At 37.5% G+C, this 18172-nt stretch overlaps 1 protein-coding gene across 7 annotated transcripts in view; it reads left to right on the forward strand.

Annotated features, from left to right (window-relative positions):
* The window catches only part of trpc5a (transient receptor potential cation channel, subfamily C, member 5a), a 137214-nt gene that overhangs the window by 72528 nt on the left and 46514 nt on the right, over nt 1-18172 (forward strand). For all 7 annotated transcript variants that reach the window (XM_067442065.1, XM_067442066.1, XM_067442061.1 and 4 more), the window contains exon 4: nt 13497-13833. In XM_067442065.1, coding sequence (XP_067298166.1) covers nt 13497-13833 — 337 coding nt within the window. The remainder of the gene's footprint in view (nt 1-13496; nt 13834-18172) is intronic.

Here is an 18172-nt window from a genome sequence, read left to right on the forward strand (position 1 = left end):
TGTGCCGTTAAAACTAATTTGCATTAACACATTTTTAACGTTCATTTTGAGAACCCTACTTAATATATATGGACATATATATATATATCCTATTCTGTGCTCAAGCAGACTCATAAAGCTTGCCCCAAAGCTCTGGCAAACCAATGATTATGAATGTGTTGTACTGAGCTGTGAAGGCAGCTGTACAGGTATAGTCTACTTTGGGGTTTGAATGTGTGCTTGTCAGTATATTAGATCTGTTTGTTCGGTCTTAAAGTGACAGCAGCCTAATAAACTTGCTGTCTATCATTTAATGTTAATCAAACAACAAAAGAAATCTAAAGAATCATTCGATGCTTTTTAGTAAATACTGTAACATTTAATAAATTTAATAACAATCAATGTATATTTTTTAGGGCCGGGACTTTAAAGCGTTAATTAAGATTAAATAATTACGGGACTTTAACGCGTTAATTAAGATTAATTACGCAAAAAAAAAAAAAAACAACAACATAATTTTAACCACACTTATTTTTGCACCGCGGAACGTTTTTCAATGAATGAGTTTCGACAGACCGATTATACTGGAACACCAACTAGCGCTCACAAGTCACGACATCAACAAACCAGTGTGAACATGAACGAAGAAGCTGATGAGACTGCTTTGCTTGGCCCCATGGATGGGAAATTTTGTTTTAAAAAACGAAAGGATGGAAGCGTCGACAAGAGCATGGTTGTTTGCAAGCTATACAACAAGGAATTTGCGTATCACCGCAGCACATCGAGCCTCAAATATCACAAATATGCTATTGCTACACTTAATGGCAAACATGCACTGGTCTCCTGGACTGAAATAAATAAATAAATAATATTTTGTTGATTAAGCTTATGTATTCAGTCATTATTCAATGGTATACTAAAAATCCATGTGAAAAATTACTTCTCATTGTTCTCAGGTCAAATATTTAGATGCAATTAAAATGCAAATAATAAATTTCGATTAATTAATTTCAAAGCCTCTAATTAATTCAATTAATTAAGTCCCGGCCCTAATATTTATCTCATATGGTGCCGAATATTCTTTGTTTAATTATAACATTTGGTTACTTTATTCAATTTCTGTTAAATTGTTGTTTTTTTCTATTGTATTCATATTGTTTGTAGTTTTCTTCTTTTTTAATGTATTTAATGTCTAAACTCACTTTTGTTTGTTTGCAGTGAAACTGCTCTGAAATAACAGATTAAGGGGTTGGGGTCATTTTGTTTTTTTATGAATGCGCTGACAGGGGTCCCTTAAATATTTTGCGTAGGGCCCACAAAAGTCAAGGACTGCCACTGAGTGGATGTGCTTTTAAAGAGAAGTGCACCTTTCATACAGATACTTATTTGCTTTCTATATATTTCTCATGTCTGTGAGGAAAGTAGCCTATACACTGAACTTTTTGGTTTTGTGACGTGCTCCAGTTCACACAACCTGTTTGTTTTCTTTATTTTACAAAAGCACACTTTTTTTATTATTGTAACTTTACCCAAGTAAAAGTAGATAATTGATTATCTATATGACCAAAAATTATGGATTATTTGAAGTTGTTTTCGCTGTTGCAGAAAAAAATGCAAGCGATCGCACAAGCACCTCCATGTCATGCAGTAGGTGCGCTAATGCTTCAGCTTCCTCGAACACAAACACTTGGACACGAACTCCGCACAAACACTTGGATATGCGCATAATAATAGCTCACATTTACTGTATCTAGTTAACATTACATGAAAGGACAATAATTCTGATGATATTTTACAAATGAGAACAGTCGATTGTTGTTATAATTTTTGAGTAAAAGTATTGTGATGATCGTTTTAACCATTATCATGCAGGCCTAATTACAAGTAGCAAATTATATTTAGTTTGTTGGCTATTAAATAAGTTGTCCTGCCCTAACATCCACGCTCAATTGAAAATATGTCAACACAGGAAGGAAAACTATGCTTGTGAAATGATTTCCTATGGTTTTCTCATTAAACCTGGCAAACACCATGTCATATCCAAGGTCGGTAATTATGTAGCATGACATTGTCCCATTAATCCTATCTGATTTGCTTGAAGGCAGAGGTCGGTAAATAGTCAATATTTGTTGCTTTGTAACACCTGGTTACAATTGTTATAATGCTTTAAAGATCTTTGCCTTTATTGGATATGCAGTTGGCTGCCCTTTGTAGAGGAAACCATTATATATGCCAATCTCATTTCCATTAACATCTGTTCTCTTTTAATAATAATGATGTAATTGTGAGTGAATGATGCGATACAATATAGCATGAAGTGGAAGAATATGAAATTAATGTTTACTCCCCTATATTGTGCAAAGCTAGTAAGAATTGACATCATCATTTGTAAACTTTGGCTGGAGTGACATCCGACACATCCTGGAGCCAGCGGGGCATTATGCCGGGTTGCTCATGCTCAGCTAAAGAGCGAATGACATTCTGCTAACAGCGTTTGTGATCCGTTGTTTGGAACGCTGCCGGGACTGTAGAGAATTGCAGTGGCATTGCAGCAACAATGTAGCTTCGAGGACTGGAGAGGCTAAGTGAATTAGCATTTAAATCACATCTGACCTGAACTGTGCAAAATGAAATTGAGCAAGCTGAACGCTTATTAGGGGAGGTTGAAGGAAAACCACATGATGGGGAGGGGAAGATTAGAAGCGTAGAGTTTGAATAACTGATCTCCCCTTTAACAGTATTGAGATAACCCTGAAATTTGGTCAATAGGATGAACAAAAACCAAAGTAGTTATGGTTGATAGGAATTTAGATCATTGCATTTTAGATAAGCACTTGCTACTGTATTGTCAATGTTTATATGATTAAATTTCATATAGTCTTATATATTATAGTCATAATATATATAGTCCAGTAATAACAGTAAATTATGCATAATTAGTAACTAATCCTAAACCCACCCTAGTCATACCTCTAGTAAGCTGTAGTTAATAAATATTACTCAGTACTTATTAGAGTAAGTACAATAAAAGTCTCCTTAAAATAAAGTGTAACCAACCAGAATTATGATTGAGAGATACAAACTTCCTTCAAATTCCTGGTGTATCATTTTTGATACTCTTATTTTAAAATGCATTTTTAAAAATTATAAAAAAAAGATTATTGTATAATCAAGTTAAGCTTGCTTCAGTTGCTTAAGTAAGTATTCGTCTTGAGATATTATTTTCATCTTGAGGAAGGTATTATTGCCTTTGTTTTTACTTAGTGTAGGCTTTATAGAGTTAAATGCAAATAGTCTAAAAGTAGCATGGAACTAACATTCTTTTTTGGACATTAAATATGAATCCCTATGTTCTGTGTAAACCATGCCACATAAATATGGTCATACTGTACCCTTTTATACAGTATATAATGGTATTACTATCTGATACCTTCACTGCACCATGATGTTGAGCATGATTTCATCAAGTACAGTACCTGGATCAGCATCTTTAGGGGCTTTCGCACCGGGTAGTTTAGCCACCAGGGTGGTTCTCTGAGAACTAAATTTTCCCCTAGGCCAGTTTTCCCATTCAGTCCGCCGTAGGAACTCTGAAGTGACGTAAGCCACGCTTGTTGTTATGACAGTGCAGTGGACAATTATTTTGACGGTTCTGAGAGTCTGAGCATACAGCGTTTGCGTTCTCTGTCTTCATCAGTTTATGGTCTGTCTAACAGTCCTGTCTAATATGATATAAGATAGAATTGTTATAGAAAGAAAGTAGACAATGAAAAAGTAAGCGTTTGCTGTGTGCCGTCTGATGTCCAATGTCGCCATCTGAGCAGAAATAGCTAAATGATCATGATCCGCTTGGTCCTCTCAAAGTTGTGGGTACGGATGTTTTAGCTAATCAAGGCAAGGCGAGTTTATTTATATAGCATATTTTCCATACCCAATGGCAATTCAAAGTGCTTTTGAAATTAATTAAAATAGTGATAACATATGCATAAGAAATAGGAATACCATATGTAAGAATTAAAATAAAAACAAGGACAGTTAAAACAGTTGTAAAGAGAAATAAAAAAAAAAAAAAAAAAAAATGGTGATAAATATATCCCCTATCTGCCTGATTCTAAATTCAGGTACCTCTATCTTAGATGGAAGAGATAGAGCAGGTATGCAATGTCTCCTGGACCTTACAAGTCAGTCAAAGACGGGCTCCTGTAGGGGACGCTACCTTTGCCCTGCAGGACCTCCCCTTTCTTGAGTCTGCTTCTTTGCGCTGTCTGCTGCCACAAGCAGAATTAAGTTAAGCGTACACTTACCTCACTTGTAGTTCTTATCGTGCTGGATTTGACCCTACTCTGAAGTTGGAGCTAATTTATTTCCCCCTAAAGGAGTACCTAGAACTAAAATCGGTTTTAGTTCCTTCTGTGCAAACACGTCAAAATGCAGGTACTTTCACCAATAGTTTTAGGAACTATGGAAAGGTTCTTTTGGTGCGAAAGCCCCTTTTGCTGATCCTGAAACAAAATTCCATCTGAGGGACAAGTTTACAGTTAATGTTAAGTTTAGGCTTACAACCAGGGTTAGAAGCTTCTACATCAGTGTTATTCACCGATCATTACCTATCATTATCATACGCTCTGCTTTTAGGGATAAGTTATGGGTAGGGTTAGGTTTAGAGGTAGGGATAAGGTTAGGACTACATTTTAGACAGGAATGTTGTTCCAGGATCAGCAAAATTGTTGACCCAGAACATTTATTTATTTATTTATTTATTTATTTATTTAGCATTAGTGTGTAATGTATGTTTTCAAATGTTGCTGTTAGTAGGCTATTTCTTCAGTACAGTATCACAGAAATAAACATCATGCACTAAATCAGTAATGTAATCCTGAAAAAAGCAAGTAAAAGAAGTAATAGCTTACCTTACTATAGGTAACATTTTCAAAAGTACAGTCTTCCGTTTTTGAGGAGCTTAATGAGAAATGTCTTTTCAGACCGTGATTCAAGTAGATTCAGCTGACATACAGATAACTCATACTAATGTGGCTTAAAGTAGCCTGTAGCCTGTACCCATGCCTTGTCAGGTCTGCAAGTTCGATTACTCAAATAAAGTTAAAGTGGCAGCTAAATAGTCTTTGTTCAGTAATCTAAAGGTAGTGCTTATTCACCTGAATAACCTTTAGTCCATTCTACATATGACATACGGTTAACCTTTTCTTTCTGTGAAGAGATGAGAAAAATCATACATGGACATTGGGATTTTTTTAAACTCTAATATTTGTTATTGAGCCTCAAGACGGCTAAACATCTTTACCCTGTGTATAATTAGATTTGAATGACTGTTTTTCACAGATTTTAATATAAATGATTATTGTATTGCACTGAAGATGAAAACAAAACACCATCCCTTCTCTTCCTCTCTCTCTAGCACTCTTTTGTACTGCAGTATGAGTTTTGATTCACCTCCTACTTTATTGCCAGATACAGTATGCAATTTAGTCCTCCAGCTTATATTGAGAAACTTTGACGCACAAATCCTTTTTACAGCAGATGGTTTCAAAGGGATTTGGGAAGCATTGCACCCTTAAAGAGACAATTTCCTTTTTTTAAAAAGATTAAGGATCTGCTGGGTGTGGGGTTTAGGGAGCGGCAAGATCATCAATGGCAACTTAATTTGTCAAAAATAACAAAACACTCTGATCACAGTGTACTTTTGCAAGATTTCTGTAAGCTTTTGAGATTGCAGTGAATAAAACTGCAGTAAAGATGTTGTTTGTTGGCTTCAGCAGAAGAGCACAACAATTTCTGCTGCAACAATCAGATGGTAGTGTCAGCATTTGGCGTAAACAACATGAAAGCATGGATCCTGCCTTGTATCAACGGGGTTCAGGCTGGTGGCAGTGGTGTAATGGCATGGGGGATATTTTCTTGGCACACTTTGGTGGTGGTGTAATGGCGTGGGGATATTTTGGTACACTTTGGGCCCCTAGTTCCAATTGAGCATTGCTAAAATGCCACAGCCTACCTGAGTATCACTGCTGACCATGTCTATCACTTTATGATCACAGTGTACCCATCTTCTGATTGCTGCTTCCAGCAGGATAACGTCAGGCATGCCACTTAGTTCTAATAATTTCAAACTGCTGTGATCTATGCCACATAGCACAAGGCAGTTCTGAGGGTGAAATGTGAAATGTGATGCTGGCGATTTGATTTCGCCCTGCAACTCAGTCTGGAAAGGTGTACATTCTTTTCTACTGCTTCTGTTACACTTTTGCAGGAACCAATCACAGACTGTCTTCTCCACCTGGTGCGCTATTGGAGGGTTTAACATAATGACAGATAGAGAAGTGATGGGTCATTGCCCATTGATCACGCCTCTTGTGGTCTGATTGGTTGAAGGACTATCCAATTGCGTACAGAGTCATTTGAATAATGCTCATTTATCATGCCCTTTGGTGCAGTAGAAAATACAGAGCAGACTCCCCAAACCAATGTTCAATTTTAAATAGAGCTTGGCCTGGTGATAGCCAGACAAATTATCTGCAGCTTTATCACGTTGCTCTGGAGTCAGGACTTGGCCTTTTATATACCTCTTCAAATCAGACTAATTTTACTTGAATTACTTAAAAAATGTAATTAAGAACATTAATGATGTCACGAATCATTTATGTTGGTTCGGTTGTGCTACCCTAAGGTTTATTACTGCTCTCCCTGCTTTTATCCATGCTAGGCTGTATGAATGGACAGGGCGTTCTCACCCAGAACAGAACTATAAAGCTAATCCAAACTATATGCAGATTGCCAGTCACCTTTGAAAGGGGTCATGAACTTAATATATCCTGTACGTTTCAGAACTAACATCCTTGTTAGTCTAGTCCAAAACAGTTTTTGTTGTAACCAAGCCCAGAGAACAACTCGTTGTGGAATGTGCCTTGGTGAAAGACTGCCTCAGCAGATGAAAATCTACTTGCCTATTTCATAATTGCAACTTTGGCCCCTCCCACTGGCATGTTAGTGAGATAATGAGGAGAGAAAAGTGATACAGCCATACAGGATCACTCACTGGACTAAAAATAATATTACCTTCCAATGGGTCCTATTGCTAGGAATGTGGTTATTTATTTTCAACAATGTGAATGTCTCAGTTGAGTATTATTTTATTTGTATTCAGTACATTGCACATTGCATCGCAATTTTAGCGCAGGCTTTGCAAATAGACTTTTACGACATGGACTCGACAGTAATGTGGCAACATGTATATGTTCATTTTAATGCTTGATCTTTGACCAGTGATTTCTGATATGTAATGAATCAATTTCTTTTTGTCTATGTGTCAGTAAATCAAGCCAGTGACTAAACGGTCAACTTCATATTGTTTATCTTAGTAAGTAGCTTAGTAAGGGACGGCAGTGGCTCAGTGGTTTATGTACACTGTAAAAAAAGTTACAGGCTGCAATTTTTTAATTACAATCGACTTGGACTTTAAGTTATTTCAACTTAAATATGTTAAACTGACTTTAAAAAATCGGTTGCATCTTGTATAACTTATAGAAAAAAGTTTGAGTTGAATTTTTTAAACATATTTTGATAAATAAATATGTCAAAACACATGACATCATAACTTATTGAACATATAATTTTTTACAGTTTAGATTGTCTACAAACCAGAAGGTTGGTGGTTCAGTCCCCGGTTCCACCTGACCAAGTGTTGAGGTGTACATGAGCAAGACACCTAACCCCAGCTGCTCCCGAACAGCTGGATGGCGCCTTCATGGCTGACATGCCCATCGGTGTATGAATGGGTGAATGTGAGGCAATATGTAAAGCGCTTTGGATGGCCATAGGTCTGTCGAAAGCACTATATAAATGCAGTCCATTTACCATTTTAGTAGGATGAAAGAATCTGTTATTTAAACTGTGATTAAATTAATATTGAAAGCGATCAAAACACGTTCCCTTTACAATCGCTGGAGCTGTCAATCAAACAGTTAGTTTATAAGCCACTGAGTTTTGGACTCACGCCAAAACTCTCATAATAATCACCAAATATCTTATTTAACACTGTTAGTTATGATAAAAGCATTCTTTAGTGTGCAGAAATCAAGTTGCAATGACAAGATTGTTGTGTTCATGCACTCATCATGTCTGAAATCGGCTACAATGCTCATCACTGCAACATTTCATGCCACAATCTAAATATGATGCTATAGATCTAAATATAATGCTATACACAACATTTTTCACAGTTAGTTAACCTTGAAAGCAGCAATAGTAAAAATGTGCTAACATTTTTCCAGAGAGTTTCACATGTAGTAATTATTTTATATGCAAATACTTATTTCATATTACACTGACATCTTAAAGCAGACACACAGCGCTCAAATCAAGGTAGGAAAAATGCCCTTTATTTCTAAATTGTCACAATTTTTGATTTACAAATCATAATGACATTATAAGTGCACACAGGAAATGTTATAAAACAATAAAACAATGGAGTTTATGACAGCCTTTTAAAAACTTGATACTGAATGCTGTTTGCTCTTAGACACTACAATATTCTGGTATATTTAAGAAAATATTACCGATGAAACAAAAGCTATGAGTCACAAACATTATGAATGAATGCATTAAGGCATTTAAATTCAGTTATGATAGATATATTGTTAAAAAATAAGACTTTTGGGTATTTTGAAACCTAGATATCAGTATTAGTAAAAAAGAAAAAAGAAAAAAAAAGTTAATAATTAATATAATAATCTACATCTGTTGCACTTGTGTGACCTTGAGGAGAACTCACTTCATACGTTATGACCACAAATGAAAAGTTAGATCTGAAAAAAACCTGTAACATTATTTGTTTTGCAGATGTTGTTTTGATATTTTGTTATCTAAAGCATTTATACATGTTTAAGTGTGACATCAGTTTCCAAATACTGTCATATCCTAGCAGGTTAAATTCATCTCATGCAGGTGTGCACAACGCTAGGGTAAGTTAATGTGTTCTTTGACTCTGCATTAGAGTCAGTTACTCTTCAAGAGTGAGTCAGCCTAAACTCTTTGCATTATTAGAGCCGGAGATCAATCCTCATTAGCATACTGCTCCCTAGCAACCAGAACATGAACAGGACATCTGTTGTTCTGTAATCGCTTCTGTCAAACAGGGCAGAAGAACAACAGATTACATCATTACCTGTCCTTCTGTTAAACTTTTGACCTGTCTTATAAAGGTTGCTCAGTGTAAATGTACAAACTAATTGTGTTGAAGTGGCTTAATTCTTTTGAATCTGTTCGCCAAAAAGATCATTTTCTTTAGCTTAACTCATTATGCCAATTCGATGAGTGAATCATTTTTATAATGTTCTCAACATATTCATTAGAAACAATGAGTAGATGAGTAAATGTAATGATTTAAACGTGGTGAATTTGTGTGACAGCGCAAGCATTTTTGATCATTTGCACAAATTTCATGGCCCCCAGAATATTTAGTTGTATAAATATCTGAAAAGTTAAAGGAAATCCCACACACTATCGAAATCCCGGGATTTCCTTTTAACTTCTGAGATTTTTGGATTTTATCTTTCCTAAAAAAAATTTCTTTTCCTATCTATTGTGTGCTATGGCAATTGTCAAATTAACTTATATAAATATCGAAACGTGCATGTCAAAAGAAAAAAACAAGCCCTCTGCTTTTAAATGAAAAAAAAAAAAGATCTAGCTTAATGCTTTCTCTTTACACTTGAATACATTTCATTAAAAAAAGCTTTTTTTTTAGCAAAAACACAACATTTAATTCGATAAAATTAGGCAGTTTTGATTTATATGCTGTTTAATGTTGTGATTGCATTATTTTACATATATAGATCTGGAAAAGATTAGGAGACCACGTAACATTGAGAAATCAATGTTAAGTGGTCCCTTATTTTTTTCCAGAGCTTTATAGCAGCTTACATATGCTATCGCTTGTTTCTTCTTCGCCTGTGTTTTGATCAGGAGATTCAGTGCTCTTTCAGAAGATGTGTAATAGCGCCCCTTCCATATAACATTAAAACACGAACAGCCTGAAATTTCTGTCAATGCCTGGGAAGCGTTGTCTCATAAATTGTGGAAAATTCTATCAATAGCGGGGAAAGAGTTAAAGTAGCTTCTTACTGAAAACGCTATCTTGTGGCTGAGCTTCTGTTACGGTTCTGAGAATGTAGTTAGGTTAGTCGCATCGCTACTTTTAATTAGTTAGTCCCCAGGACTGCATGGAAGTGAGCGAGAATGATTCATTCACTTCATTCATATCACAGTCGACTGAAACACCACTACAGCAAACTCATCCATCTTTACAGTAATACAGTTTCATTTATCTTCAACATAGTGTTGCTGTACACGTGTGCCCTGCTTCAAGACCATTCTCACAGGTCAAGATGTAAGACTCCATTTATTTACTTGTAAGCCACGTCGTAAGTCATTACTACAGTCCGTAGCGGTGCATGCCGGCTGAGATGTTATCGGTCTCATTTCTTGGGCAGGTTGAGGAATGGTGTTGTTAGCTAAAGGGCCGCCTGAAGGTTAGTGTTCATATTGATGGATGAAGGGATTTAGTTTATTACTGTAGTGTTACTCTCACACCATGAGTGAAATACCAGTCAGGTGTGGGGAAATGACACATCCACCCAAACGCTTCATTATTATAAATTAAATGAAATTACCGTCCTATCCCCTTTTTTCAAAGCTCTTTGTTAAAATCAATCTTGTGTCCTTTTTTTTTAAACCCTTTTCCACGTCCCCTCCCTAGGGTTCAGGTACTTCTATTAGCTTGCTTGATTAAGTGGAGGTTGTTTGTCTTTTCCTATGGGACCTTTTGTGATATATGCAAAGTGGTTGAGGGAGGCATTGTGGGAAACCAGTGATTGGCTTTGGGTTTAGTGGATATCCAGAGGGGCACGGCTGGTTCACAAGCAATTGCTTTCTCAGGCTTGCTACAGAAATTCTCGACAATGGAAACTTTTTAAATCTGAGAAAGAGTTGTTACTCATCTATCATGCAGTATTGTCATCCCACGCAGCATTTTCCATTACAGATAACTTATCACAAATGTGCTGTGAAATATGAGGCGAGTCAGTTCTTGGCTCGCTTCATTTCAGCAGATGTTTCTGAGGACGCTCTCTTATAAGCAAGTCTTCTACAGCAGTGCGCTATACTGGTAATTAGCTTTGTTTACACTCCGAAGAAGCGATTTTCCATTCATCCTCCACTTCCTCCTTTGAGAATGATTGATAATAATGATACTTTTTGCATCATTAAAGCAATAGTTCACCCTAAATTGAAGATTTAAATTGCACTTCACTTCCGGTAAGGTCAATAAACACGCTCTGGCTCATATACCCAGAGTGTGTATATTAAACTTATAGGAAGTGAAGCACTTGAAGGCTCGTATACCCAGAGCGTGGATATTGAACTTACCGGAAGCGAAGCGCATTCCAGGCTGTTGGATATAACGTTGTATTTGAGGTAAAAAATTATATAAATACGGCGAGATTTCTCACACAAACTGATCGTTTTGTGTCATAAGCATGTGTCGTCATGAGCCACAGGGCTCTTTGTGCATGTTGTCCAAGCATGTTTTTTTTTTCTCATAGAATTGTTACCTATTCACATGATTATATGACTGGCACACAGCAACGGTCAGAGTTAAAAATCTTCATTTGTGTTCTACTGAAAAAACAAAGACATCTTGTTGGATACACTGGGGTTAAGCAGATAAACATTACATTTTCATTTTTTGGTGAACTATCCCTTTAATTACTCACCCTCATGTTGTTCTAAATCCATATGGCCTTCATTCATTTCGAAAAACAAATGAAGATGTTTCTGATGAAATGCGAAAGCTTCGTGACCCCACATAAACAGCAACACAACGACCGCTTTCAAGGCCCAGAAAGGTAGTAAAGAAATTGATAAAATAGTCCATGTGACTGCAGTGTTGGGCTATTCACACAGTGCTGTGCTTCCGAGTTCTACGGCAGAACACCGGCTCCATGCATTGTGGTTCACAGTGGAGATTGTTGAATAAAGCTGTTATTTTTGTTTGTTTTTGCGCACAAGAAGTATTCTCAAAACATCAAGGTTGAACCATTATCAGAGATGATGTAGAAACATTCGGAGAGCATCAGCTTTCGTTTCTGCTCTGACAACCGCAAGACCAGCCGAATGCAGTGAATGCCTTTTAGAAATCAGCAATGGTTAAGGAACATTGTGCTTGGTACATTTTTCGTCTTTAATCCAAACTTCATCTGACAAAGTTTAAATACCGTCTGGCTAGCACACTTCCCATAATGTTTATGCATTAAGTCATTCTTTTGAACACATTCAACTGCATGAGTGTCCACACTACAAATACGAGTCATTCATCATTAGCATTTCACTTCCATGATTTAGTATGATTGCCTTCATATCAGCAGCAAACCGTACTTGAGTTTACATGAACCTTTTTATGCGGACCCAGGTGTGGTTCGCGAGTGCACGTTTTGCAGGTGCGAGTTGGAAAACACCATTCACATCATCCAAACGAACCCAACTCTGACATCAATCAAACCCGGGTGCGCACCAGAAGTGCTAGTGTGAAAGCACATTATGTATACCAATTGATGACACTTTTACTGTGCTTTTGTGTCCTTTCTGACAGCTTCAGCCCCCTTTCTTTGTCTTTGTCGGTTTGTCTTGCTGTTCCCACATTTGTATTCAGCTGCAAACCATGAGTGACATTTCAGAGCTAAATGTGTTAACATTGCATGGTTCAATCAACAACAAATGCAGAGAAATGAATCACAGTTTTGGTGTGTTTTTTAAAGAGAGCCATGTTTATGCAATACATAGATATATATATATTTTTTTTATAGATATAGACAGTTCATTTGTTTTTGGGGGGGTACCTCTTTAATTCTTTTGGGCATCTTTATAAAGCAGTTATGTCTGATTTGTGAACGAACTGCTGGTTAATTCGTATAATGATTTGGATGAACTGATGTAAAATATTTGACTGTAAAGGAGAAATTTTATAATAAGATGTATCATAAATCATACATATGAATAAATAGAGTGCTCATTTAAATAGTGTTGCGTTTTTAAGTTAAAAAACATCTGCAACTAGTTCATCTTAAGTTCAGCATTCTGTATTGCACTTAATCTCATTCCGTTCTGTTGCTCCATCTTGCAGTTTTTTGACACTCGAAAGTATCGTGTATGTCCCATAAGAAACATATCTGATTTGAGTCTGGTCTGGTGGACCCTATTTATACAGGTTTTCCTTAAGATCAGCTAGTCAGCTAGTCATTCATACCACCCACCAACAAATGGATTATAAAAATATGTAGTTTTACCCATCTGTAGGATAGATGAAAGATTGCTCATTCTTGACAGAGTGAGTAATGCCCCTTTTTCTCAGAGCTAATTGGTCCTTCTGTGTATGGTTGCTATTATGCATGAGCATTTACAAATCCTTTAAAGTCCATTTACAAAGCCTTTCTTTTTTTCTCCAGTTCGTGTCACAGCCAAACTGTCAGCAGCTCTTGGCCACATTATGGTATGATGGCTTTCCTGGCTGGCGGCGCCGTCACTGGGCAGTTAAGCTGGTCATGTGTTTCATTATCGGTCTGCTCTTCCCTGTCTTCTCGCTGGTCTACCTGCTGGCTCCAAAAAGCACGCTGGGACTCTTCATCAAAAAACCCTTCATCAAATTCATCTGCCACACAGCCTCCTACCTCACCTTCCTCTTCCTCCTCCTCCTGGCCTCACAGCACATAGCACGCACCAACCTACACATGCAGGGCCCTCCGCCCACTGTGGTGGAGTGGATGATACTACCTTGGGTGCTGGGTGAGTATAACTGTGTGTGTGTGTGTGTCTGTGTGTGTGTGTGTGTGTCTGTGTGTGTGTGTGTCTGTGTGTGTGTGTGGTAGGTCGTTTAGCTTGTAAAAAATGTGTAAAATAGTAATGAAATATATTATGAAATTGCATATTTATAGTGTGTCCAGGTTGACTGTATTGATATTCTGGTCAGGTATTTATAATATATAGTAAAGTTCTGCAATTATAAAGTTCTGCAATTATAATCAAAACTAACAGCTTGACATTAGTGCTTTCAGCTTTTAATACATTTTTGATTAATTCCAGTTTTTGAAATGTGCATAATTTTGATGTTTATTTTATTGTTTTCAGACATGTTTAAGAACTTTAAGATAATATTTTGAAAATATCACATTGACTGTGAAAAAAATCTATTAAAATGTAACTTACATTGATTTAAATATTTGATTTAATTTGTAATGTTTTTAGTTTTAGTTAAGTAAATGTAAAGTTTTTCTCATGTAGATGAAATGCGTATATATATATATATATATATATATATATATATATATATATATATATATATATATATATATATATATATATATATATATATATATACACACCTATCAGGCATAACATGATGAATATATTGTCAGTAAAATTATAATATTGTGTTGGATCCCTTTTGCTGCTGATGGACTCCATTAGACCCTTGAGGGGGTGCTGTGGTATCTGCCACCAAGATGTTAGCAGCAGATCCTTTAAGTCCTGCAAGTTGCAAGGTGGGCCCTCCATGGATCTGACTTGTTTGGTCAGCATATCCCACAGATACTCAATTGGATTGAGATCTGGGGAATTTGGAGGCAACACCTCAAACTCATTGTTGTGCTCCTAAAACCATTCCTGAACTATTTTTGCTTTGTGGCAGGGCATTTTATCCTGCTGAAAGAGGCCACAGCCAGCAAGGAATATCATTCCCTTGAAAGGGTGTACATGGTCTGTAACAATGCTTAGGTAGGTGTTACATGTCAAAGTAATATCCACGTGGATGGCATCCCCAAGGTTTCCCAGCAGAACATTGCCCAGAGCAGCACACTGCCTCCGCCGGAGGCCTGTGTTCCCTAGGTAAGCGACGCTCACGCACCCGACCATCCACGTGATGTAAAAGAAAACGTGATTAATCGGACCAGGCCACCTTCTTCCATTGCTCCGTGGTCCAGTTCTGATGCTCACGTGTCGGCACTTTCGACAGTGGACAGGAGAGAGAATAGAGGCGACTATGTGTCAAATTTGATTGATTGATGGGGTCATAAAAATTCCATAACCCCCCCTCCTTCCCCCCCTCCCTCCCACCGGACTGGACACCTGTTCCTGGACACAATTTCCGGACACCTGTTTTATGACTATCAGTTTGACCATCTGTTTTCTTACCACCCTCCTCCTCCTATACACCCCCCTTTCAAAGGAATTTATGACTGTTTTTGTAACTTTGTGTGTGTGTGTGTTTTCGTAACTGTTTGAAAACAATCAAAGAATGTTTCAAATGTACTCTTGAGTGGGGTTTTGGCATAGGAATAGCAGTGACAAGTATAAGATCATGGAAATCAGTTTTTATTAAACAAAGATTGTATTTCACATACATTTTAGATGTTTAAAAACATTAAAAACGTCTCTGTTAAATACAAGGTATGGTATGTTTAAAGATAAAGACAAGTTAAAGTTTGTTTTTCTCTTTGACATACATACAGCTTGTTAAAAAAGTCAATGTTCAATCATTTAAAAAAGTAAATATAAAGACAAGTTATAGAGTAGGTTCAAAAAGGTATATGTATTAAACATATCAAAGAAAGAAAGTACGAATAATGTTATTTCACTTACACGAGTTTTCTTTAGGAAAAAAACAATGTTTTCTTATGGAGCTTGGTGTAAAAGCGTCCTCTCTCTCCGATGGCAGAAGCGGAATGAGCTGTGGGAGCGTGTGTTAAGACACACCCCCAGTCTCCGCCCCCAACACGCCCATCGGCGCTGGAGAATGCACCTGCTCCCCCCACACTCCTTGCGGTGTGTGTTTAAAAGGCCGGGCAATTCAGCAGTCTATCTAAACACAGAAAGCAGCTTGTGTTTTTATTTTTGTTTTCAAATAGAAAACTATTCTGTAACAATGGCTGAAGCATCTGCACCTAAAACTCCAGAGAGAACCGTTGTCGAGTCTATGGATCATCTATCTTTAGCCCCGAGAAAGAAACACGGGCCTTGCCTATCCAGGTTTCTCCATGAACCGCTGGATAATGTCAAATACGATTTTCATTTGACGGGCACTCGTGTGTGTAGTTACAATTTTAACAAAAACGCACGAGAGGTTAGGTTGATCAATATCGACAACGATGATAGATACACGGCGAATACACCGGATGACCCAAAACTGGTTTTCACAGAAAAGGAATGGATTCTATTTTATACACAAGTGTGGCGCGATTTGAAAGACGGAGGAGACGAGCCCCTGTTTATAGCCGAGTGGAACGGGTTGACGGGGACGAGATTCAGACTGCTCGGAGATCATGTTAACAAACACCCCGAAGATTATGTGTACATACTCGGAAGCGATTTTGGAAAGGAACTGCCGGAGCGTACGTGGCCCATATCTGAGGCGGATCATTTGAAATACTATCGCATTAAATTTATGTTTCAGTGGAAAGACGTACCTGTGCTGGAAGATGTATTTTTTAAAATAGACAGGATGTTTAAGTGGTGTGAAGCGTTTGATCGCTACAACAACGTCAAAGTGAAGCTATTTCACCCTGAATGGTGCGTTCCTAGTAGGCGTGGTGTTCATGTAGCCCCACCCACATTCTACAAACATTAAATATCTGCCGCAGAAGAAGCCTCTACAGCATTCAAGCATCATGTCTCAAGAAAACGAAGCTACACCTCTCAACACCGAACAACTTTCATTGTCTACAGATGGATGTCATCACCAAAAATGCAACACCTGGCTGACTACGCTCTGCACAGAACTGGGTTTTAATAATCTGGCATTCCTCGCAAACTATTCTCCCCCAGGACCCCTCGCTGGGGTTCCCGATGAGGATAGTGTGGATGGCTGCATTGGTGTAACGGGGCACAGAATCATTAAGGCCGTCGTTACAGTCCTTCTGGAACACCTGATCGATAAACGAATGAAAAAGGAATGTGCAGGCTGCGAAGTGGATCACCCGTCGCAAACAAGACACTCATGTCTGTTTGAACCTGCTCCCTATTATTTTTACGGCTGTTACGACGAGATCAGTCAAAAACTGCTTAAGCCCGAGCTAAAAAACATTTTAGCAAATACGCTGAAGCCGTTCGGTCTAACACCTCATCTGCAAAGAATCCAAGGTACTGTTGAATCTGTCTTGTGCGATCTAAGAGATGAGATCTACATTGTGGAAGAACTGGCCTCTATGAGGCAGAAGCTTGTGGATGAAAGCTGCGAGGAAGTGATTTACAACGCCGTTGACAACTGGAAGTTAGCCGCCGAGGCTGCTGCTGCCGTTGTTGATTCTACCTGCTGATCCTGCAATGGGAAACCTTCTCTGCTCTAACTGCCTGTCTGAATATTTCTTTAAACAACGGGTCAGGTGTGAAATATCAAATTTGCTGTACAAGATTGTTAATGTAACAGACAGTGATGTGTGTAGACGATTAGTGAAATTAAAGATCCAAATGAATGTTGTGAGGAGATTGTCAAACGAATGGGGCGATATGATAAACATGGCTATTGGCTGCAATGGTATACCATGTACAACTATAACAAATATTCTCGAAATGATGCCTGAATGTAAAGAATCCTTTAAAATAGGCAACATATTATGTCTTTGTACTTATGTGACTGATGTATGTGTAATACTGATGACAAGAAATGAACCTGACGATGTATGTAAAATTATAGATACATTGGTTGATTACATGTTAGTGAAAAATTATGCAACGTGTGTGAATTTTCTTTTTTATTTGGACGAGATATAATTTGTCCTTGTAAAACATGTACTTTTTATATATTCTGAAATAAAAATTTGTATGTCACCGTTCATCTGATCATTATTTTGTGAAACGCAGAGAGAGATAGACGACATGTCTGAGCTCATGAAAAAAATATATTACAATCCATCAAGCCCAGGCGCTTTTGGTGGTAAACAAAGATTAAAGCAAACAATATTACAAGAATATGGTATACGTCTGAAAGATAAGGATGTGACCGACTGGCTGTCCAGTCAAGATACCTATACATTACATCGGACGGCCCCTATAAAATATAAGCGAAACAGAGTTGTAGTGTACGGAAAAGATGTACAGTTTCAAGCGGATCTGGTCGATATGTCTGCTTATT

This window comes from Pseudorasbora parva, chromosome 4 (genome assembly GCF_024679245.1).
Source record: "Pseudorasbora parva isolate DD20220531a chromosome 4, ASM2467924v1, whole genome shotgun sequence".
In the NCBI taxonomy this organism is placed as follows: Eukaryota; Metazoa; Chordata; class Actinopteri; order Cypriniformes; family Gobionidae; genus Pseudorasbora; species Pseudorasbora parva.